The following is a 22227-nucleotide window of genomic DNA, read 5'->3' as shown; positions in this document are numbered from 1 at the left end:
AATATCACTCCAACTGTTGAGTCCTAAAATGTAGTAGTAATATAGAATGATCTACTAATAGTTTGATCCAAAAATAAGTTTTATATACAATAATAATATTTCACTTTAATTGGTAATTTTTATAAAGAATTATCTAAAAATGATACTCCGATAACTGAAAAGATATATACGAATAAATAATTTGGAAAGATTGAGACAAAATTGAACAATTGATTAATACTGTAATAAAATTACTAATATAGTAAAAATTAAAAAATAAGAAGTAGTAATGTATATGACAAGAACCATTGGACAACTAACACAAATTTATGAAATTCAGAAACGCTTAAAACAGTAAATGTGAGTATTTTTTGCTGCTTATTATTAATCGTAGAGGATAAGAAATTTTTGATTTGGTTAAAGTTGAAATTTTTTTGTAATTACTAACATGCCCAATCACATTCTCTCTCTGCACACACGCAGCCAAACTGTTTTCTGACATTTGTTCCCATGGATTTCGGTCCCCACTTCCAATAAAAGGGAAAAAAAAAAAAAAAAACATAATCGAAACAAAACATTATTTTCCTTTGATTCAACATAAATACTAGTAGTAGTTGTACAAAGCAACGGTTCAGCGTTGATGGCCACTGCTCTCCCCTCCTTTCTCTCTCTAACCCCATAACTCAATTTCCCTTTTCCGTTTCCCTCCCAATTCTATTCCTATGTGTATCTTCCGAGCAATGTCAGCCGCCAACACCCCCACCGCCCAATTACCCACCGTCACCCACCACCGCCGCCGCGCCGATCCCGCGGAGAAGGAGAAGGCCGCCGCCGATCCCGCTCAAGTCTCCCCCGCCGGCGAAGAGACAACCGGCAGCGGAGCGGCAATTCGGTACCTGGCGTCGCGGAAGAGAGCGGCGGAGAGTTGGATTTTACGCGGGGAGGAATGTGTGTTGAGTGCCTCAAGGAAGAACATGGGGCGCACGGTTTTCTCGTTGCTTTTGGTGGCGCTGATGGTCTCCGTCTACGTCAAATTATCCTTGGGCGGCGGCGGCGGCGGCAACATTGTCCGGACGGAGAAGGAGATTTTGTTTATTCACAATTTTAAGAATGATTTTTCGTCCAATGCGCATATGGCCGTTTTCGACTCCGAAGCCTCAAACGGCGCCGCTTTGCAGAAGCGCCAGATGAAAGAATTTCCGGTCACTTCTTTCTCTTTCTCTCTATAGAAAAAGGAACTTTTTTTGGTTTCCACTTTTAGCTATGCTTCGGATTTCGTTGATTTTCCTAGATTTTGTCAATTTCGGATTTTCCAACTCAAATTCTGAATTTTTTTTAATTTGACATTCCATGTATGAGCAGTTTTTGAGCTGTGTCTAAGCGATCATAAATTATTAATGGGGAAGTGAAAACTGATCTTTTTAAATTTTTCACCCATGAAAATTGTCATCCCTTTAATGGCGCACTGATTTATTGAATTATTTTTGTTGATAAAATTAAAGAATGGTCGTATTTTTGGCCTCTTTGTTTAACCAGAACTTAGTGGGCGGCAACAAAATTGAGCGTGTAAAGTCGCCTTTGACTTGTTTCGTCCATATTATTATTATTATTATTATTATTGATGTGGGAATTCTGCTAATTATTCGACCGTTGCGCTAAAAATAAAATAAAAAATAAAACAAAAAATAATTTCATGCTAGCTAGCTGATCATTTTTCTCACGTGTCTGCAATGATCTGTTCTTGAATTTTCCATATCCTGTCGTTATCTGTATTTCATTCTTGTGATTTATTTCTATCTCCAATGAAAAAATTCTTACTTTTCTGTCCTCCCATATCGGCCTTTTACACCTGCAGACTTGGCTAAAAAGTCATGATCCTTTTCATAATTTAACTGCATAATAATTTTGACAAGAGCTAATTTTTGGATTATTTCATACAGGTCCCAGAAATATGGATGAAACCCAATAGTGACAACTACTACAGATGCATATCTCGACCACGAAATTGGACAAGTAGGCCGCATTTCTCTTCTTTCTTAAGCCCTTACCATCTTTTTGTGTTGCCCTGACATAAAATTTATTACAGGAACAAGAAATAAGACAACTGGATACATTTTAGTTCACGCCAACGGAGGATTGAATCAAATGAGAACAGGCGTGAGTAGTCGATGATCGCGTTGTGCTTTTAGCTAGCTTGTCGAATGATGGTAGTATTCTAATTAATAATCTTTGAATGCAGATATGTGATATGGTTGCAGTAGCCAAGATTATGAATGCCACTCTTGTGCTTCCTTCCCTTGATCATCAGAGCTTTTGGACAGACCCTAGGTATCAAGTTTGTTTCATTTGTTTCAATATCATAATCCATCACTTGTAAACTAGTACTTGAATTCTTAATTTTTTTAATAATCTTTGCTTTCTTTTCCTTATTTTTTGGCAGTGATTTTAAGGATATCTTTGATTGGAAGCATTTTATCGAGGCTCTGAGAGAGGATGTCGACATAATTGAGACGTTGCCATCGCGTTTTAAATCAGTGCATCCCCTGATTAAAGCGCCTGTTTCATGGTCCAAGGTATAGTCACATTCTTGCTTCTATGTGCAACTTATTACTGCATTTGGTGGATCGAAATCGAACTAACTAAAGGTTGTTTATGGTGAATGCATAGGCTAGTTACTACAGAGGAGAAATTCTTCATTTGCTGAAGAAGCATAAGGTGATCAAGTTCACACATACAGACTCGCGCCTCGCCAACAATGGCCTTCCCTCCTCCATACAGAAGCTGAGATGCCGTGCTAACTATGAGGCCCTTCGCTACACGCCTGAGATTGAAGAGTTTGGGAAGAAACTGGTTGAGCGCCTCAGAGGCGAAGATGTACCTTACATCGCTCTTCACTTGAGGTAATTAAACATCATACTTACAGTTACTTTTTACCTTTGTTGTAGGTTAAGAAGATGAATTGTTGACATAATTTGATTTCATTTGATTCAGGTATGAGAAAGACATGCTTGCGTTCACCGGGTGCAACCACAATCTTAGCGCTCCAGAGGCAGAGGAGCTTCGCGAGATGAGGTATAGCGTGAAGCATTGGAAGGAGAAAGAGATCGACAGCAGAGAGAAACGGCTTCAGGGAGGCTGCCCCATGTCTCCAAGAGAGGCAGCTTTCTTGCTCAAGGCAATGGGGTATCCCTCTTCAACGAAAATCTATATCGTTGCAGGAGAAATATACGGAAACAACAGCATGGACGTGCTGCGCGAGGAGTATCCAAACGTGTTCTCTCACTCAACCTTGGCGACAGAGCAAGAACTGGAGCCCTTCAAGCCTTACCAGAACCGGCTTGCTGCGTTGGACTACATTATAGCCTTGGAGAGCGACGTGTTTGTGTACACCTACGACGGGAACATGGCGAAGGCGGTGCAGGGCCACAGAAAGTTCGAGGGATTTAGAAGGACAATAAATCCTGATAGGTATATATATATTTTTTATGGGATATGATCAGTTGCTAAATATTTACTAATTGCTGACTATGTCAACAGTCTATGTTATAGATGTCTACACAAAGGCATTTGTATGTTAACTAAAACGTGTTGCACTTGTGACAGGTTGAATTTTGTGAGACTGATTGATTCGTTGGACGAGGGGACGATTTCTTGGGAGGGCTTCACCGATGAGGTGAAGCGTCTGCACAGCGAGAGAATCGGGGGGCCTAGCCCGAGGCAGGCAGGGGAGGTGCCGAGAGTTGAGGAGAATTTCTACGCGAATCCTTTCCCGGGTTGTGTATGCAACAAGAGTAAAGAAGCAGTTGGAGTTGGTTCACAATGACAAGGTTGTAGGTTAGATACAAGTGTTGTCATAGTGTACAGCAGACGGTGCCATATGAGCTGGGTTGGTTAAGGAAAGGAGGTGTTTGGAGAGGGACAGACACCCTTCCGAGAACACGCGCCGCAGCACGAGTTGGTCGGGTTTTGGTGGGTACGGACGGACAGCGCAGGGGAGAAATATCAGATATATATACATGCATTCAATTTATTGTTTCATAATTTATTCGATTGGGAGTACAGAGTGTAACTATTGGAAACAAATACAAATGTGATAGCAATATAATTCGAAAAGAATGATTCGTATAGAAATACTTCTACTTATTATATTTCAGAATTGGGGCCTGAATACATTAATTGTGGGGAAATCAGAAATGTATGGTTAACATTAAATTGGTAGTTCCCTGTCTTGAAAGGTGTCCATGAAAACGAATAATGATGGCGTGAAGGGCGGGGAAAACAGGTATAAAGTGGAGAGAATGCATGAAATGACAGGTGTACATTAAAAATTAATGAAAAGGCCTCAAACACATTCAGCAATGCCATTGTTTATTACAGTAGAGCAACACAAACTGGCATATGTATATATGTGACAGCCAGTGGAATCCTTAAACGGCACTTTTTTTAATGCAAGCTAATCACCGGTCTATAATTATTAACGACGGCAATGATGGATACATAATACTATGTTGTATAAATTATAATTATATTGTTGTTTGGTGCATGATTAGTACAAGATTCGCAAACAGCCTCATCTAAGTGAACTTTCACTGGATTTGTTTTCTTTTACTATCTTAAAAGGTTTATTGTGTTTATTCTATAATTTAATCATCATAGAATGCCTATCTCAATGTATTAATGATGTCATAATCCAATAAAGTTACATTCATTTATAAATGAGCCAATATTATTGATTTTGTAAAGTTATAGCGCTTACGTTTATTCACTAAATGGGATCTTCATCCTATATGTACAGTAATTTTATACTTCATTCGCTCCAATGGTCCTCTAAATTTATACCCAAAACGCAAAATTTCTGTATTTTTTAAAGTGCAAAGTGCAAACACAAATATAAGTTTGCATTTGAATTCTCTATCTGTGTTGGTTTGAACAGAGAACATACCTGGATGGAGGCAGACGTTGAACGCTCTAAAAGAAAGATATATAGAGGAAGATTAACTACGTTTATATTTAAAAAAGTAAGTAACACTAAATTATTTAGGTTTGGACGTGGGTTACTGGGTTCTCTTCAAAAATACTACTATAACTTATAGGTGATAAGCTTGTAGTTTTGTAGAAAACCATAGTTGATTGGTATGCATGTTGTCGAATTTAGTACTAGCTTGAATATTAATTTTTCAATCAATTTCATGTCATTTGATGATTTGACAAGTTTATTGAGTTTATGTGAAGAACAGACACCTGAATAACACATGAGACACCTGAATAAACATAGGACCAAAGTTAGATATTTCTCTTGACCAGATAGGAGCTTTGTTTGAAACTCCACCCGGTCCAATGAAGAAAGGGGGTGGGTGGCTACATGATCTTAGAGCCAACCGGGTATGAGTTATGCATTAAACTCAACCCGCATGGGTCAAACAAAGCGAGACTCCAGAGAGTGGTACCCAACTGGGTAGGAACCACTTTGTACTTCCACACAGGTAGGTCCCGAAAGGCAATGTCCTGAGGATTATACCCACCTGGATATGATTTGATCCTTAATTTCCACACGGTCGGGTACGACAAGGCCATGCTCGGTTTTCATTAATTTTAACGTATTTTTTTCACATGGAGTATAATATAGAGGCTATGGTACAAAGAAAAAATGGATTCTCATTTTCTTAATCACTTTTACTCTACATGAAATAACTTTCCATACATAATACACACCCCCAGCCCCCCCCCCCCCCCCAAAAAAAAAGTAGATAAAAAAATTGGACGTTGAATGAAAGATCAAAACAAAGGCAAAACTCTAGAGCCTCACAGAGACACGGACAACAACACAAGCCTGACAGACACCAGTACAAGACATCAACAAACTCAACGAGATGAGGTCCAAAGTTGTTCGTTGCATAATGATAACACACTCCAAACTACTAATGAGATCTTCTGACTATTTTTTTCACTTCAATCAAACCAGCTCAGTCCAAGACATTAAACTACAGCTTCAGCCACTCGAGGCATGGGCAAACCCCCCAGCAAAACGTCGAAGGATACGAGTCCTTCAAGTACACCTCTCTGGTGGTTCCGATTATATAGAAACTGAAAGAGCTACGGTTTTGAGCCATGGTTACTCGAGTCACTGGAACGACAGAGATGATATGCCTTTCACAGATCACTCTTGCAGTTGGAGATACTTGATCCCTTTCAGCAATCACCTCTGACGAGAACTTATTGAGGAAATACGAGTCCGCAAAATAGGCTGGGGTGCACTGGTGGGCTTGTGTATTGCACAGCTGCACTCCTTTCGCCCTGTGGAAGACTTCATCTGGGACAGACGCTGCCCCACTGGTCGCACTCACTTTTCTTGCTTGCAAGGTTTTCCTATCGAGTAAAATGGTCAGTAATGGTCTTAGTTCAGAGTAAGAGTCATCTATTTTGAGTGAAGAAAACCGACTAGAAAGAAGAATGCCGTGTATACGATGATTCTGCTCTAAGTTTATATGAAATGAACTTTACCCCTGTTATGCCCCATCCAGTATGTCATTTATTAGCAAAATCTTCTCGATATTTAACTCCAGTTTCCTAGTTTTCATAGAAGATTCTGTATATACCAAAGGGGGACTAAATGGATACTTTATATTTGAAGTGAGTAAATACTACTTACCATTTTACAATGGCCACTTTGCGTGTCAGAAGAGAGCCGCTACCTTGACACATCTCACATTTGATCAATCCTCGAGATCCACATGTTGCACAAGGTAACATTCCCTTACCCTTACAGTTTTTACATCTGCAAATGGAATTTTTGGTCATACAAGTATACGTAGAACACAACACCACAATCAGATATGGCAAATTTGTAGTGATAACCCTGTTCATTGTGATTATCCTTCATGGAAAGACCATTACATCATTTACCAGAGGACTGAATAAATAGTTCAAAAATTAAATGCTCACATTGAATCAGATCCATCCATATGTGCCAACAAACCTCTCCCGTGACAAGTAGAGCACTGAAACATATGATTCTCCTTGTAGAAACCAGGCTCTTTATTATCTGCATTACAAGTCAAGCATACAACATCTCCTCTTCCTCCACATCCTTAAGAAATGAAATGATAAATCATCGTGAGTATGCAACGTTTTGGTCCAAATATTGATTATGAAGCCAGGTAATTCACTATTCTTGAGTTTGTACCTGAGCATTTCTCAACAGCTTCTGATCGAGGAACTACGACACTCGACTCTTTTTCAGGAATAAATAGAGGAGGAAACTCAGACCTCAGATCCAGTTCCCATATTCCAATTTCAGGACCCTTATCTTTTCCATGTGTATCACCACCAAGATATGGCTCCTTCTCAGTTATTATTTCCCTATCTTCAGCAAAAGTTTCGAGGGTTCCCACATAGACATTGCAATCCTCCACTGCTTGAATATTCCAATTTCGAGCTGGCCGACTACCCCAACAACAACGATGACCAACATGATCTAAGAGAAGTTCTCGTATTTCTACCTCATCCAGCACTTGCCTGAGTAGATATTCAGAGAAATAACAATGAAACACAAATCGGCAAAATATGAAGTACGCCACTCTTGGAAAAAAGGCAACACAAGCAATATAAGGATCCAAGAAAGTGATTTGGCTTGATAATCAATTGAGTCTTAATATCTACGAAACGGTTTTATATATGAAATCTAGCCCAATTCAGTCTTAATATCTAGCAAAACAGTTTTTTAATCATCTATAACGCAATGTGCCAAGCAGTGGATTCAATACTAACCTTTGTCCATCTATAATATTCCTTCTAAAATGCCCATCATAAGCGTCTTGAGGATGACCAACCACTTGTTCTGCAACAAGATTACCAACATTACTAAATAATGAAGAACATCACACATTCTGGAAAATCCACATAGATTGGATTAACAAGTTAAGCGGTTTGACTTATAAATAAAGCAAGTATAACTGTACACAATAACAGTGAAATAGCATCTTCCTCTATGTGTGTGTAAGCTATGAATCAAGAGAGTACATATCATTTCTTTCTTCGACGTGATAAACGCGACATGTTTAAACATCAGCTAGAACAGGTCTGCAAGTGCAGATTCTAAATTGAGGGGTAAAAGTGCATATATTTGTTAAAATGTGTTCCACTAAAGTAAGAACAAATGCAACCTAAAAGAATCTTTTTTTTTTAACATAGCCAAATGAATCTTAAGAAAAAAACGATGGTAATATTTGGATTGGATTCTTATATCCTAACAAAACCACTACTGATAAACAATTTAGGTCTCACCCTCAAATGCAAATAAAATTGATCGTGGTTTCCAAATTTCCCCTAAAAAAACTATAAAAATGAAATTAATACACAATCTTAGACCGAATCAGAAACTTCATAATAGTAGAAATTAGTTGTGTCGATAATCCGATTACCACTGGGATAGTGAGGTTGTGGAGAGCTAAGCAAAGGGGCATGAAGAGATGGCGGATAGATGTCGGAAGAAGCCGACGCCGATCGAATTTCATCGACGCTGACTACGCTTCCGGCGAGGGACGCCGTCGGAATGGCGGAGCCCGCTCTCCCCACATGCTCGTAAGAACTCCATCTGTCGCTCTCCCTCTTACCATCTGAAAGCAACGGCTGCTCCATTTTAGTTGCTACGAGAAATTCAATTGATGAGTAGATGATTGAAGGGAATGGAGTGTCCAACAATTTGAAGGATTAAGCTTAATCAACAAGGTAGTGAGCCGATATTCTTAACGCGGTCAATTGAGCTGTCAGTTTTGGCTCTTGTTCATACCTCAAATATTTATTTTACATTATTTTGCTTATTTTAAAATATGAGTAGTTGTGAGTGATATTAGTTGATATTGTATAATGAATTTGCGGAATTTTATATAGTAGATATTGTGTAATGAATTTAACAATTGGGTTGCTATGATTATTTGAGATTAAATTCTATAACTAATTTTGGTAAACGCACGATAAAAAAAAATGAGATTATTATGCGTAGAGATCTAAACAAACAGGCTGATAAAAATTAAAATGGGCCGGTCCAGCCCAGTTGTAAAACCGCAACTAGGTTTCTAAATAAGCCCAATAATGTCATTAAATCCCCATGGAAAATTAGGGTTTGTGCGTTGGTTCAGAGCAGCAATGGTGAAGGGGAGGCAAGGCGAGCGCGTGAGACTCTACGTCCGCGGTACAATCCTCGGATACAAAAGGTAAACAGAAAATAATACTTTTCATTTCTTCGCTCCTCCGATCTCCGGCTAGGCCGTGTGTGCCATAACGAAATCGGTGACTCGGTGATAGGTCGAAGTCGAACCAGTATCCAAACACGTCGCTGGTTCAGGTAGAGGGCGTGAACACTCAGGAGGAAGTGGCATGGTATCTCGGGAAGAAATTGGCCTACATTTACAAAGCCAAAGTTAAGAAGAACGGCTCTCACTATCGCTGCATTTGGGGCAAGGTCGCGCGTCCCCACGGCAACAGCGGCGTCGTTCGCGCCAAATTCAAGTCCAATCTCCCTCCCAAATCCATGGTACGTTTAATCGTTTCAATATCTGTTTATTTCAGTATTTTTCTTCCGTTTGAAAATTTCGCACTGCGGTATAAATTTCTAACGATTAAATCTGTTTCAGATTATGATTAGATTTTTATGTTGCATATTGTTATGATTAACTGTGTTGGATATTAGCTCTATTAAATGATATTGTCAATTTATATCATGCTTTCCCCTGTAGATAATGGTTTTGTAGGTTAAATGTTGATAGTTTTCTCTTTTCAGGTTTTCCCTTTTTATAGAAAATTAGGTTAAAAATTGAACATTTAGAGGCACAAAAGTATAGAATGCATCTGCAGAAGATAGATGCAGATAATTAACAAGAAGAATTTTTTTAGATTGAGACTACATTATCATTGTGGCCTTTTTCAGTTTATTGGGAAAAAGAGAAGCTTGTAAAAGAATACATCTCATGAACTGAGTGGTATATAGTCTTCTAATGTCTCTAATCTCTATTCTCAAGAAGACAAATTTTGTAAATTAGGAGTATTAGTGGCTGATTGGTTTGCAAGATTGTATCTCATGATTATATGTATATTATGCTTGATTTATGAGATGAGTCTCACTTAGTCCTAGATAGATATTCATGTGATAATTAGTCATAGCACCCCTCCAACTAAAATAAATGCCACAATTTAATCTTAGATGGATAATCATAGGATAATGAGTCATGCGAACCGACCCGTACCTAGGAGTACGGAGCAAGGACAATAGGCAAGTTAACCTTCTTGAATATTTATCTGTGAAGCAATCAATCAATCAATCTCTAATAATGAAGCCTCTCTAAAAACTCCCTCTAAATTGAAATTGAGGCAATATCTCATTCTCAATTTGTTAGAGATGTATGGATCTCTTTTATAATCTTCTTTGCATTTTTTTAACTGTGAGCAGGGAGCTAAAGTGAGGGTTTTTATGTATCCGAGCAACATTTGAAGTGACCACCACCACTCAAGATTTACGTTACATATGTAAGTGAAATTCCCGTTGTCATATGATGCGTGAATTGAGCTTGTTTTGTGACTATAAAACAGTTCTTTGACTTATAATTTTGCTTTTGTTTTTGAATCTGCTGCCAGCTTGTGTTCTTATTCGTAATGGCTGTTTTGGATTTACCTATTGCTGTTTGGTTTAGTTTTGTTAAGTTCGAATAATTTGCTTCTAGACCGTTCTAGTATCTCTTTACCAACTCCACAATCTCAATCTTAAGATCAATTAGTTTCAAAAGCAAATGATCAAATATTATTACTTTTTCCCTCTACATTTGTTTTTAAGATCATTAATTTTATTCACAGAGACAATTTTATATATAACGGTCACTTTTAGAAAGTGGAGTAATATTCAAATTATAAGAACACTAATTTTTGACAAAGTACTTCTATGTAAAAAGGAAGTAATTTTTCTTATAGTTTGTGGCAAGGTAAAGTTCACTTCAGTTTCTGTGATATCTAATATTGTTCCAAAATAAAAGTAACTCATATACTCAGTACACGAAGGTGCCAATTATTTATCAACTATTATGTGAAATCCGATAAAATGCCCAGCTACAAGGTGATCAATATATTACTGTAGTATTATCCAATTCTGGGTGGTTTAACAACTTTGCCGGAGGAATCTATGAAGATTCTAACCCGATCCATGCGGAAATCTGTTGTCACAAATGAATTGGAAGGCACCACATGGATTTTAGTCCCTGCGGCGGCCTCTCTCTTTATCTTGTTCTCTGCTTCTTCTGAGGCAAGTCCGACGACTTCGGGCCACTCTGTTTTTCCTGGTTGATATTCGGATCCATCTAAACCAATATCACCAACAACCATTTTAAAATACATACAAATATTATCAATAATTCTCAAAAACCTATATCTATAAATATACATATAAATAGTTGATCACCTTGATGACTCTCTTTTGGTTGGTTTTGTTTCTCAGCCATTATATTTGCAAGATTTATCAGTATTAATTTTTGGGAGTAGTAGTAATATATATAGTACTACTAGTAAATGATGTCCACGTTTTGTATGCCGGCCAAACATAGTTGAAAATGTCGAAATATCAATGTCATATGTTTCCTTAGCTTAGTCGAGAAGCTAAATAAAATGTGTCATATGTATTTATACTGCCGGCCAAGCATAGTTGAGAATGTGGCACTATTAAAGTAGCAACTAGGAATGCAAGTATAACTATAGCCAACTGTATGTAAATTTTAATACTATTACATTTATGTCACATATAATGAATACTACATATTATTGGAATTTAGTTACGTTAATAAAGCAAATAAATGTAAGTATGTGCAACAAGTGATATTCAGTAACATAATTAAAATGATATGCCATTTCAGTTATATTTATTACTTTTAGCAATTTATCTTAGAGTGAACTACAAAATTAGCCTCTATATATGACTAATCGAACGTTGGAGGTACCTATGTTTCAAAAAATGCACCAGACGCCTCCATGTATGGATATAATATCATTTGAAATCCTTTTTCATTATTTACGGTCTTCCATGCCCTTTTCACCCTCCCTTTTTTTCCAAGTAATTTTAAGTTTCACCCTCCCTTTTTCCAAGACATAATTAAAACAGGAAAGAAAGTTATGCACCAGACAAAATTAGGCTTCAACCGTTACCATGTATACCCACAAAAAAATATTAAAAGTTATGTTAAGATAACAAACACAACCATCAATATACTAATTTAATAACAAAAAACAGGCACATGCTTTATTTAGTTTCTTTATTTTCAAATAAAGTGGCAATTAACATTTACCATAATATTTTACATTCCACCTTCAATTAGAAATCATATGACCTCCATGCTTGCCTTCTTATTAGCAAACCTCAACAAATGAACCATTTTCTCCACATATTAGAGTTAGGTGTTGCTGCTTTGTCTAGGAGAGGCAAGACCATCTAAGCATCATATTATGTACACGAAACTAAACCGCACGGCATATCCTAGTATCTATGACTGGCACCTTAGGCGAAGATTCCGAAAGCTCCAATGCTTCGCCCAGTGACATCCACCGGTTTCCCCAAGCAGTTTCTGCCCAATGTTTCAATCTCTCCCCTTCTGCTTTTCTCGACTGTTGCACAAGAAGCGTTTCTGCATACCCACCTTCACAAATAACCGCATATAAATACAAGCAAAAGCTTATTAGCAAGCAAATCAATTCAGTTATTAAGACATACCTCTGGCTAGTGCGATTATATCTTTCATGCTAATGTTTCCATCGACACCTATCATTAAAAAGAAATACGCCTCAGCAAAAAAGCAATTGAAGTTCTAAGGAAGGGGAGATTTGTGAAGATATATAGCAATTTCTTACCATGAACCTCTAAAGATGGAGCTTTAAGCAGCTCGATTGCTCTTCTGAAAAGACCCTATCAACCATATAAGAAAAGAATAACACAGCAGAATGTTTCAACAGAATATACATACAAAAACATGTGAAGAATGACTGAAAAACTTTCTACTAGAAACTGAGTGAAGCTAAGATATAAACAGATACTGATTCATCTACATGGAATGGCCGTGAAGAAAAGTGAACGAACATAACTGATATATCTGACATTTTATCCTAGTTTTGCAGCATAACAAAATTCCTTACCTCTTGAATTAGAAGGGAGCTCGAGCGCTCCGCCATGGCTTTTAGCCGATACATGAGAGCAATGCAGGTCAAAATGACACCAACTTTGGGATGTTGAGGGCCTGCATATATAAGCAATGGTACTATAATGCAAATGTAATTCAATCACGTTGGAACACTGATCAGGTTTACCACTAAAGTAACATACCAAAGTGCTCTTCCACTTGATTCATTGCAGTGGTCAGTATCTCCTCTGCATCACTAAAATTCCTAGAGAAGAAAAACCACATGTTAAGACGTGATGACCCTGGTAACAGAGGAAGTTGATCGCAGACTATAATAATCTAGAGACAGATTACCCCACATGGGCCTCGAGCTGCCCTAAAGAACAACCAGCGGCAATTGCAACTTCCCGTGGTGTCATGTTACAAGCTCCAAGGTTGTTAGGATCACCAAAATCCTTGATGTCGGACATTGCCTGAGTTACTCTCTGGTACAACTCCTTTGCAGTGGAAAATTTCCGCGTTCCATGAAGGAACTCGCCATAAGACAGGGCAGCATTGGCTACAAAGACAATGTTGATGAATGGAACTATAGAAGTGCATATTATTTCGAGAAATATATTTCTCATAAAGTATAAACCTTACCACTCAACAATCCCTCTCCCGGTATTCCCTCAAAGACCGACTGTGCTGCAGACATGGATTGGAATTCAGTCACTGTGAACAAACGATAAGCATACAAAGGACCTGACAAATCGACCATACGCACCAGATTCAGTGTCACCGCATATGAGCTCGATCAGACCTTTCAGAGCTTTGATTCGGGCTTCTAGAACCTCAAATCCACCCCCATCACCTAATCCATGTCTAATTGATCCTAGGATTTGCAATGCCAAATCTGCAACAGCTGATGCTGCATCCTCCTAATGAGTTTTTAACAGACATCAGGGTATTCAACCTTCAAATCTACAAACAACATTATTCTACTTGAAAAGGAGCTATTCTCATTATTGCTGCGACTTACTCGATATATTTGTAGATAAATTCCCACCAGAGCTTCAGAAGCAGCAACTGCACAAGCCCAACACCGATTTCACCATTGAATATAATAGTAATAAATAAGTCAAGTAAATTAAGTAATCTTATCACCTTTGATATCAAGAGAAGACAAGCTTAAATCTTGAAGCTTTCCCAATCCCTCAATTGCTGTCTCATGGAACCCTCTAAATCGAATTAATTGCAGAATAAAATAGGGAATTAAAAGAAAACAAAAAAAAACAAGAAAAAAATAAAATCAAATGTACCTCTCAAACATTAAGGTAGAGCGAGCAAGCTCAACCAAACCCTTGGAATTCTCATCTGGTTGAGTTGATTCGCACTGTTCCAATACCAGCAATCCTTGCGCGTACGATTCTTCTGAAATTGCAATACCAATAAACCCCATTTTTTTCTCTGATACCTTAAACCTCAAAGTTAAAAATTCAAACTTGAAGAGTGAAGAAACAAGTGGTGGCACCTGTTTTGTTCTGGCGAGCAAGAGAGGTGGCGTATTTGATCATTTCAACTGCAACTGGGTTGGGCGTGCTAGTGGCTGAAAATTGTCTGAGCGGCGGTGCCACCACTTTTGGAGGAGGCGGTTTAACCGCTAAAAGGGACCCTATTCCATTTCTGAAGACCCTCGAAACTTTAGCTGCGAGCCTCATGTGTTAATTTTTATCCTCCTCGCTTCTCTCCTACTGTTCTGCTTTGGATCAAGGAATCGAGAAAGCAGAATTGCTGCTCTCTTTTCTTGATTTCTCTGGGGGTGAGACTTAATGGGCTTATATTGGGCCAATTGGGTCTTGAACCAGAAAATGGCCCTTCAAATATCCAAGAATGGGCTATTATTTGTCTGTCTAGTTCATTTCTAAGCTTAAACAACCAGTCTCCAATTACAAAATAAATTTAAAACTAATTCAACAAAGTAAAAATCGCTTTTAACACTGATTAAATGAGTTAAACCTCATCTCTTAATTCTATTCAAAGCTAATGGATATACATTTATTTTCACTCCAATGACATTGACTATGTTTAACAAATTTTAGCTATAGCATTAGTTCAACACTTAATCTTTAGCCTTTTCATCGGTCATAAATAGTTTAAGAGTGTAGAAAGTTCAGAATCAAGTTCTCAAATATCGTTATAGCATAATTTTATTATTGAATTATTTATAAATGAATCAAACTCAATAATTTCTCGTTTTCAGTCAATTTCTAATTAAGTAAGAAAAAGATATTAAGTACTCCCTCCGTCCTATTAAATATGCAACGTTTGAGAATCGGCGCGGAATTTTATGTAGTGTTGTTTTGTGTGTTAATGAAGAGAGAGTAAAGTAAAAGAGATGAAAAAGTAGAGATAGAGTTATTTCCATCTAAGAAAACGTTTCATTTTTAATAAGACAATCTAAAAAGAAAAACGTTTTATTTTTAATGAGATAGAGGGAGTACTAAACGAATAATACTACTCAAGATGCATAAAAATATACACGATCAATAAACCCATAAACGAAAACAAAAGCATTGGAATAAACAAAGATCAAAGGTAAATCATCGAATCAATTAATTTAAACTAAATGTAAAGAGCACCACATAAAATCTAGCCAGACATATGAAGTCAATAACACAAGAGTGAAGAAGAAGCAATCGGTGCTTTTCAGTTGCAGATGCAAACACTTTGAGCTTCGACGGCCACAATTTGTGGCTTTATTGAGGATGCTCTTTGTTTCTCTACATGAAATCATGAATCATCAAATTAGCCACAACAAAACTTGAGTATTTTGTTCAGCCTCAGCGAATTTTAAGGATAAAAAGATGGTAGAAATCCATAGAGTTTCATCTTAAAATCAATTGATGATAGAGGGAGCAATTTATTAGAGACTTAGGCCACGTTCGGTTTACATTACAAAATAATATGGAGATTGAGTCTGGAATAATCATGCCCCATATTGTTTTTGTCGTAGGGGTACGGCTCCGACTGACAATGGGGAGATTATCCATATAAGATAGTATCATGGATTAATTAGACCTCCAATTTTATTAACCGAACACAGAACTAAATAGTACACATGCTTCAATTGACCAACCGAACGGTCACTTAGTACTCCCTCTGTCCCGAATTAGGAGTCACTTATTGTTATGGCTCGGGTTTTAAGAAAGAGTTGAAGTGTGTAATAAATGAAGTGAGATAGTGGAGTGTGTAATTAATGAAGTGAGATGGTAGAGTGTGTAATAGATAAAGTGAGTTGGTTGAAGGTGGGTCCCTTTTGACTTTTTAGAGTTTTTTATTTTTGTTTTGGTTTATTTTAATGTAGATAATGACATTTTGATGTAATTTTGATGAGCAATGGAGTAAAATTATAATTTTGATGTAATTCTAAATGTGACTTTTACACTGGGACGAACTTTTATGGCAAAAAGTGACTCTTATCTGGGACGAAGGGAGTAGTTTAAAGTCTCTTTTTGCACCGATGTGAGATATTGTAATATTGTTACAATGTTTATTTATTTTATTTTGCCAACACTATTCCTCAAACCCTTCAAAGTGAACTTTTGAGGGTTTAGACTTTTTTTATCGGGTTGCACTAGCCCTCTACCGAATTGGTCTAGATTTAAAGCCCAAGTGTTATGAGCCTCGCTGGCTCGCCAAGATCTCGCGACACCTCTCCGAACGAATCAGCCTCTCGTCGACTGTATGGCCTGCGATATTGGTCGCAAAAGGGCTGCGACATGGCACCCCGCAAGTTGTAACATCTGTAACACGAACATGCTTCGGAATATGGATGAAAATTGCAAGAAGTCGTTGTAGACATGGCATTCCTACAACTTCACAATATGGATGGATATGAGTTTGACGTGAAATATGGAAGTGGATATGGAATGAATGATGCCACGATTGAGGGTGGAAACTCAATCGATAAATCGATAGACTATTCGAAAACGAACACTTTGCTACAAGAATTCGAATAGGATCAAGAGTAAAAAAACTCAAGAAACACACTCAATCAAAAACTCGTCTCCCTATTAAAGAACAAGACCAGCCTATTTATAGACTTCAAAACCTACAATCAAATCCTAAACAAATCAAAAGAGATTAACTCAAAAACCCGATTCTAACTAAATTCTAGCTAATGCCTAACTCACGCAAATCTTAATCCTAATATAGACTATATAATTTAAATATTAAATCCTACTCTAATCACAAATCTAATAATCGCTACTAGATATACTACAACCAACTATTAAGTAACTAATTCAAAAATAATACCCCATGTACTATGCGTTAGTTCCTAACATTTTTTAAACTTCAGTCTAGATATACTAATGAGTCGGATAAATTTAGCCCATAGACAGCGATCCACTCTAGTATGATAGAAATTTATAAAGTTCTACCTAAACTAAATGATGATAAACGAATGAACATGGTTTCAGTTATTTCTTCACTGAATTTTGTTTCATTTGCCCAACAGATTGACAATCAGGCAATCTTGTATTCGCAGGGAAATATACTCAGCCGACTATAAAGTGAAAAAGACTAGTTTTGTTTATGGTGAAAAAGGGGCAAAATATTCTGTTTCTCATATGTATGAAAGAACCATAACTCAATCCAGTGTTTACCTGAACGTGAGTACAAGGTATACACTTGCACACTAATAGTTATATTCACTGTTACGTGCTAAAGTTAAAGACATGATAAGTCTATAACTTCATCAAAGTAGAAGAAATCCTCAGCTAGAAGCAATGCATATATGCTCTCTGTTTGATTACAAAAAAGAAAAAAGTGTGGGAAAAAGAGGGACAAAATTAAATAAAGAAATGCAAATTGAGTTTGAGGCAGTAGCCTCTAGCAGAGCTCCTCTCTGCTTTAAATTCAGCATCCATCCCTCACAGTTCACCCCACAAATCACAAGTTTCAGTTCAACATTGCAGATTGATTTTAACAAAAATGCTGCCTACTAACCAATGTGCATTCTTCATAGCTATCACCATACTCCTCCTCTGTCTCACTAGAACAAGTATACATTATTATGATTTAGCTTTGCTTTTTTTCATTTTTAGCACAATGCAATCTGTGGTCAAAATCCTGATATCAATTATTTATGTTTATAGATGGCAGTGGTTATCAGCTGATCGTAGTAAACAACTGCAACGAGAGCATATGGCCCGGAATCCAGGCCGGTGCAGGGCAGCGGACGCTCAATGAGGGTGGCTTCCTCCTCAGCAGCGGGGGAGAGGTGGCCATCGATGTCCCTGAGAAGTGGTCGGGTCGGCTATGGGGAAGGCAGCTCTGCAATTTCGACTCCAATGGGAAGGGCTCGTGCGCCACGGGCGACTGCGCCGGACAACTCCACTGCCAAGGGCTTGGCGGATCACCCCCGGCCACGGTGGTGGAGATGACATTAGGCTCATCCACCTCGCCACTCCACTTCTACGATGTGAGCCTGGTGGACGGCTTCAACCTGCCCGTCTCGATGAAGCCCGTCGGGGGAGGGGTGGGGTGCGGAGTGGCGTCGTGCGAGGTCGATCTGAACGTGTGCTGCCCCTCGGCTCTGGAGGTTAGAGTGGGAGGGCAGGTTGTGGGGTGCAAGAGTGCTTGCTTAGCTATGCAATCACCAAAATACTGCTGCACAGGGCAGTATGCAGATCCCAAAACTTGCAAACCTACAGTTTTTGCAAATTTGTTCAAGGCCATTTGTCCCAAGGCGTATAGCTATGCCTTTGATGATTCTTCAAGCCTCAACAAATGCATAGCAAAGAGATATGTTATCACTTTCTGCCCTCCACAATGAGAGTGGCCTCGCCCTAAACAATCTCGTTTAGTTACGAGATTTTCCTTCTGTCTAACTAGCTACTCTAGCATTAGGCAAGGAGCTGTTGTAGAGGCTTAAAAATTCAATAGCGTTTCCTATGCAACAATTCTAGCATGTCGATTATTTATATTCAATTTCAAGCTCATATCTAATGACACTTACCTGATCCAACTGATCAATCCAACTAATCAAACTGTCTAACATGAGACTTGGTGACGAGATAACAGAATCCAAAACATTCGATATAAAACAAAATTGAACAGAGTGAAGCACACAATGAACAGTTGCAGAGTGAGATAAAAAGGTTGGATTTTCGAATATAGCGAAAGTATAAATATAGCACAAGATCTTAACTAAGTCATATACAATGATTCTGGTGCATAATTGCGTTAAACAAACTGACCTAAGCTGAGGGTCCAGGACCTAATAACAAAGGCGCTTCCTTCTTCTCGTTGTCTGGTTTTGGGTCGGGATTTCTGTCTGCAGCCAAAGCTCTAAGAGGCAGCTGGAAATACTGGCTCGCTACATCTGGAGGAGGAGCGTCTTCTCCGGGGAGGGATAGAAGGCCCTGCTGAAAGAGTGGCGATGGTTCATTGTGACAGGCTTTCCAAAGAGAGTCCACGAGCTCCCTTTCCTCTTTCACAGCTCCTAGATCTTCAACAGACATCTCACTAATTCCTTTGATCCTGTCTTGTAGAATCTGCTTCAGTTTATCATCATCTTCACTTGAGGTATCAGGCTTCTCCGACCTGTCCCGAGCTAGAACAAGAAGGCTCCTTAGTGCTGCTTCACGTACATCAGAATCCTCACTTGATGCAAGGTGCATCATTATGCGAGGAAATCCAAGCTCGGATATAACACCAATGTCTGAACGATTCTCGCTAAGGAGATAGTGGATCAAGTTAAGGGCTTTCCTGCATATGATGCATTTTTGCATTAATAATTACACAAAACATAATCATCCTCAACTTTAGGCTAAACGATTAATCAATATTATAAGCTAAGCAAAGATGTCTAGCTAAGTATAATAAGATATATCATATATACCTTTGAAATCTCACACTCTCAGAGCCCAAAGCATCTTTTAGCGCCGTGTAACCATTAGCCAACCGAAACGCAGCAATTCCAGACTTGTTATGCCTAATCAGAGCTGCAAATTGAAAATTGAATAAAAGAAAGGATCGAGAAACTGTTCATCCATTGATTACATTACTGCACATTGCGCAAACAAAGCGATCCTTACAAGAGATTGCACCAAGTGCTTTGGTACGAACTCCGACATCTGGATCAGAAGTAAAGTTTGTCAATAATGGCTCCATGCCATTAGCTTCCATGACCAGCTGTTGACTCCTGGGATTGTTTTGTACGACGGTGCTAACAACATCGGCTGCTTTCGCCCTAATGTTAGGATGCGAGTTCCTGAGGTAGCCGAGGAGAGGTGCAAGACCACCAATGGAATGAAGATCTAGCAAAGCACAGAAAAATAATAAATCCACTATCTCTCTACATCAAAGAATCCTCAATGCAGATCATAACTAAGAGCTAACCATTAGCATTGTCGATAGACTCCACATGTTCTTGTAGCTCATCCAACATATCTACACAAGTAGCATAATTGAAAAAACCTCAGAAACCAACCACATACATACATTAAGATAAGATGCTGAAATTATCATTAGAAACTATGAAGACCTTCAATATCTTGAGGAGTGACCCCCTGAGACTCCAACACCTGCTCTGGGGTCTTCATAACAAGTGTTATCTCCTTCATTCGCTTTATAACATCAATCGTCTGCCCTTGCATCGCCTCCATAAACCATTTTCTATCCTCCTCACTAAGCCCAAATTATAACATGAAAAATATATACTCTAATTAATTCATGTCGAAACACACAAGTGAAACTCCAGAAACAGCTAAAGCACCATATTTCGATCAATCAATTAAGAATAAATTTAAAAAAATCTAGTAAAATTAAGATCCAATAAATTTAAGCAAACTAAAATTTGAAAAAGAACAGTTTGTAAAAGAATTGGGGAAATAAGAGAATACCTCAAATTGCGAGAAGTGTCAGTACCGTCGGCGTGGGAAAGACTCCACTTAAGCAGTCCTTCCCAATTAGGGCCTTCTCTTGCCATGTTTTTTGCTTCTTCTTTTCTAACAAACAATAAACAAGAAGGATTAACGAGGGAATGAAATACTATACTAGTGCGGCAATATCAGGTTTCGAAGACAAATATTTCAGATAATTAAACGAGTTCCTCAGAAGAATTTGTGAAGGGTTCTGGAATGATCGAGTTGGATCTAGATAACAAGATTCTACACATAGCTTTAGTCAACAACGGATGCGAGGTAGGCCCAAAACCTACAGCCTAATGGGCTTATTTTTCATTTGGATTCTTTCTAATTATTTTGACAATGAAATACTGCTAGTTATATCTTTCCGATTTCACCCCGTTCATCAAAATTACTCCCTTTCGTCCATGAAATGTTGTTCAATTTTGTCATTTTGTCCGTCTATAAAATATTGTCCAATTTATTTTTTATTTCTTTTTCATTTTTTTTTATGGACCCTACTTTCCACCAACTCATTACATTCACACTCTATTATAAAAGTAATGTATAAACATGGGGGGCTACATTCCACTAACTTTTTCCACTCATTTTTCTTCATATTTCTAAAAACCACACCGAGTCAAACATGGACAACATTTTGGAACGGAGGAAGTAGTTAATACTACTATAAACAGAAAACAATGAAATGCACAAATGATCTCTATAATTTTCGTTTTACACACCAATAGTTATTGGACTTTAAAAAAAATTTTAGTAAGTCCCTAGACTAAGATATAATCACATTCATAGTACTTTTTCACTATTCATCCTAAATTTTCACCGAAAATGCCCTAAAGCATGGATGACGTTTTTGAACTTTCAAAAATATGGGACATTTAGGTAATGAGTATGATATTTTTTTTATATCTTTCTCTAGTATTGGGTATGATATTTTTGTATGGTTTAAATGCCTGTAATGATATTTTTCACTTCACTTTATCAATCATTTTATGACAAATCCTCTTTTTTTCTATTTCTCTTAAACTTTTAGAGAGTAAAAAATAAAAACTAACACTATGAAATTATTAAATATATTAATTATAAAAAATAAAATTATAAATTTAATTTTTAAAATGACTTGTGGTTCGATTACTTTTTTAATACTCCATTGATCCTAAAAAATAGACTATTTTGACCATTTTGAGACA

The 22227-nt window shown here is 37.8% G+C and overlaps 6 protein-coding genes across 6 annotated transcripts; 3 read left to right on the top strand and 3 right to left on the bottom strand.

Moving 5' to 3' along the window:
* The first annotated feature begins 600 nt into the window (after positions 1-600).
* Positions 601-4110, top strand: LOC125185450 (O-fucosyltransferase 19). Its single transcript, XM_048081984.1, has 8 exons — positions 601-1181; positions 1920-1992; positions 2066-2136; positions 2219-2307; positions 2420-2552; positions 2647-2879; positions 2971-3447; positions 3583-4110. The coding sequence occupies exons 1-8, from the start codon at positions 702-704 to the stop codon at positions 3800-3802; spliced, it is 1776 nt and encodes a 591-aa protein (XP_047937941.1). The 5' UTR covers positions 601-701; the 3' UTR covers positions 3803-4110.
* A 1637-nt stretch (positions 4111-5747) lies between these two features.
* On the bottom strand, positions 5748-8746 carry LOC125217749 (protein SSUH2 homolog). The gene is made up of 6 exons (XM_048119274.1): positions 8400-8746; positions 7747-7816; positions 7163-7494; positions 6922-7066; positions 6629-6754; positions 5748-6345 (listed from the first exon to the last, which is right to left on the bottom strand). Exons 1-6 carry the CDS (start codon positions 8614-8616, stop codon positions 5961-5963), a joined length of 1275 nt encoding a protein of 424 aa, XP_047975231.1. The 5' UTR covers positions 8617-8746; the 3' UTR covers positions 5748-5960.
* Positions 8747-9091: 345 nt separating this feature from the next.
* On the top strand, positions 9092-10597 carry LOC125221979 (60S ribosomal protein L35a-3-like). Its single transcript, XM_048124346.1, has 3 exons — positions 9092-9191; positions 9283-9511; positions 10424-10597. The coding sequence occupies exons 1-3, from the start codon at positions 9124-9126 to the stop codon at positions 10463-10465; spliced, it is 339 nt and encodes a 112-aa protein (XP_047980303.1). The 5' UTR covers positions 9092-9123; the 3' UTR covers positions 10466-10597.
* A 415-nt stretch (positions 10598-11012) lies between these two features.
* On the bottom strand, positions 11013-14894 carry LOC125221978. Its single transcript, XM_048124345.1, has 13 exons — positions 14638-14894; positions 14426-14537; positions 14271-14344; positions 14146-14192; positions 13891-14044; positions 13767-13811; positions 13479-13683; positions 13328-13389; positions 13141-13241; positions 12859-12913; positions 12722-12769; positions 12508-12647; positions 11013-11321 (listed from the first exon to the last, which is right to left on the bottom strand). The coding sequence occupies exons 1-13, from the start codon at positions 14822-14824 to the stop codon at positions 11241-11243; spliced, it is 1311 nt and encodes a 436-aa protein (XP_047980302.1). The 5' UTR covers positions 14825-14894; the 3' UTR covers positions 11013-11240.
* Positions 14895-18029: 3135 nt separating this feature from the next.
* On the top strand, positions 18030-19123 carry LOC125222477 (thaumatin-like protein). Its single transcript, XM_048125116.1, has 2 exons — positions 18030-18171; positions 18266-19123. The coding sequence occupies exons 1-2, from the start codon at positions 18102-18104 to the stop codon at positions 18943-18945; spliced, it is 750 nt and encodes a 249-aa protein (XP_047981073.1). The 5' UTR covers positions 18030-18101; the 3' UTR covers positions 18946-19123.
* Positions 19124-19258: 135 nt separating this feature from the next.
* On the bottom strand, positions 19259-21254 carry LOC125222476 (hsp70 nucleotide exchange factor fes1-like). Its single transcript, XM_048125115.1, has 6 exons — positions 21017-21254; positions 20659-20801; positions 20514-20564; positions 20210-20431; positions 20014-20116; positions 19259-19880 (listed from the first exon to the last, which is right to left on the bottom strand). The coding sequence occupies exons 1-6, from the start codon at positions 21100-21102 to the stop codon at positions 19370-19372; spliced, it is 1116 nt and encodes a 371-aa protein (XP_047981072.1). The 5' UTR covers positions 21103-21254; the 3' UTR covers positions 19259-19369.
* Positions 21255-22227: the final 973 nt, after the last annotated feature.

Source organism: Salvia hispanica, chromosome 4, assembly GCF_023119035.1.
Source record: "Salvia hispanica cultivar TCC Black 2014 chromosome 4, UniMelb_Shisp_WGS_1.0, whole genome shotgun sequence".
Lineage (NCBI taxonomy): Eukaryota > Viridiplantae > Streptophyta > Magnoliopsida > Lamiales > Lamiaceae > Salvia > Salvia hispanica.
Note: the sequence above shows the minus strand (reverse complement) of the source record. Positions and strands in the feature narration are given on the sequence as shown.

Excerpts from the sequence above, each read along its gene's own strand:
- LOC125221979 (XM_048124346.1), top strand. The coding sequence starts at position 9,124 with ATGGTGAAGGGGAGGCAAGGCGAGCGCGTGAGACTCTACGTCCGCGGT. Across the intron at positions 9,192-9,282 it reads ACAATCCTCGGATACAAAAG|GTCGAAGTCGAACCAGTATC; the intron begins GTAAACAGAAAA and ends ACTCGGTGATAG. Across the intron at positions 9,512-10,423 it reads ATCTCCCTCCCAAATCCATG|GGAGCTAAAGTGAGGGTTTT; the intron begins GTACGTTTAATC and ends AACTGTGAGCAG.
- LOC125217749 (XM_048119274.1), bottom strand. The coding sequence starts at position 8,616 with ATGGAGCAGCCGTTGCTTTCAGATGGTAAGAGGGAGAGCGACAGATGG. Across the intron at positions 7,495-7,746 it reads AATATTATAGATGGACAAAG|GCAAGTGCTGGATGAGGTAG; the intron begins GTTAGTATTGAA and ends ATATCTACTCAG. Across the intron at positions 7,067-7,162 it reads AGCTGTTGAGAAATGCTCAG|GATGTGGAGGAAGAGGAGAT; the intron begins GTACAAACTCAA and ends TCATTTCTTAAG.
- LOC125185450 (XM_048081984.1), top strand. The coding sequence starts at position 702 with ATGTGTATCTTCCGAGCAATGTCAGCCGCCAACACCCCCACCGCCCAA. Across the intron at positions 2,308-2,419 it reads AGCTTTTGGACAGACCCTAG|TGATTTTAAGGATATCTTTG; the intron begins GTATCAAGTTTG and ends ATTTTTTGGCAG. Across the intron at positions 2,553-2,646 it reads CGCCTGTTTCATGGTCCAAG|GCTAGTTACTACAGAGGAGA; the intron begins GTATAGTCACAT and ends GTGAATGCATAG.
- LOC125222476 (XM_048125115.1), bottom strand. The coding sequence starts at position 21,102 with ATGGCAAGAGAAGGCCCTAATTGGGAAGGACTGCTTAAGTGGAGTCTT. Across the intron at positions 20,565-20,658 it reads CACTCCTCAAGATATTGAAG|ATATGTTGGATGAGCTACAA; the intron begins GTCTTCATAGTT and ends CTACTTGTGTAG. Across the intron at positions 20,117-20,209 it reads AGCACTTGGTGCAATCTCTT|CTCTGATTAGGCATAACAAG; the intron begins GTAAGGATCGCT and ends TTCAATTTGCAG.
- LOC125221978 (XM_048124345.1), bottom strand. The coding sequence starts at position 14,824 with ATGAGGCTCGCAGCTAAAGTTTCGAGGGTCTTCAGAAATGGAATAGGG. Across the intron at positions 13,390-13,478 it reads CAGCTCGAGGCCCATGTGGG|GAATTTTAGTGATGCAGAGG; the intron begins GTAATCTGTCTC and ends TTTCTTCTCTAG. Across the intron at positions 12,914-13,140 it reads GCTCCCTTCTAATTCAAGAG|GGTCTTTTCAGAAGAGCAAT; the intron begins GTAAGGAATTTT and ends TATGGTTGATAG.
- LOC125222477 (XM_048125116.1), top strand. The coding sequence starts at position 18,102 with ATGCTGCCTACTAACCAATGTGCATTCTTCATAGCTATCACCATACTC. Across the intron at positions 18,172-18,265 it reads CCTCTGTCTCACTAGAACAA|ATGGCAGTGGTTATCAGCTG; the intron begins GTATACATTATT and ends TTATGTTTATAG.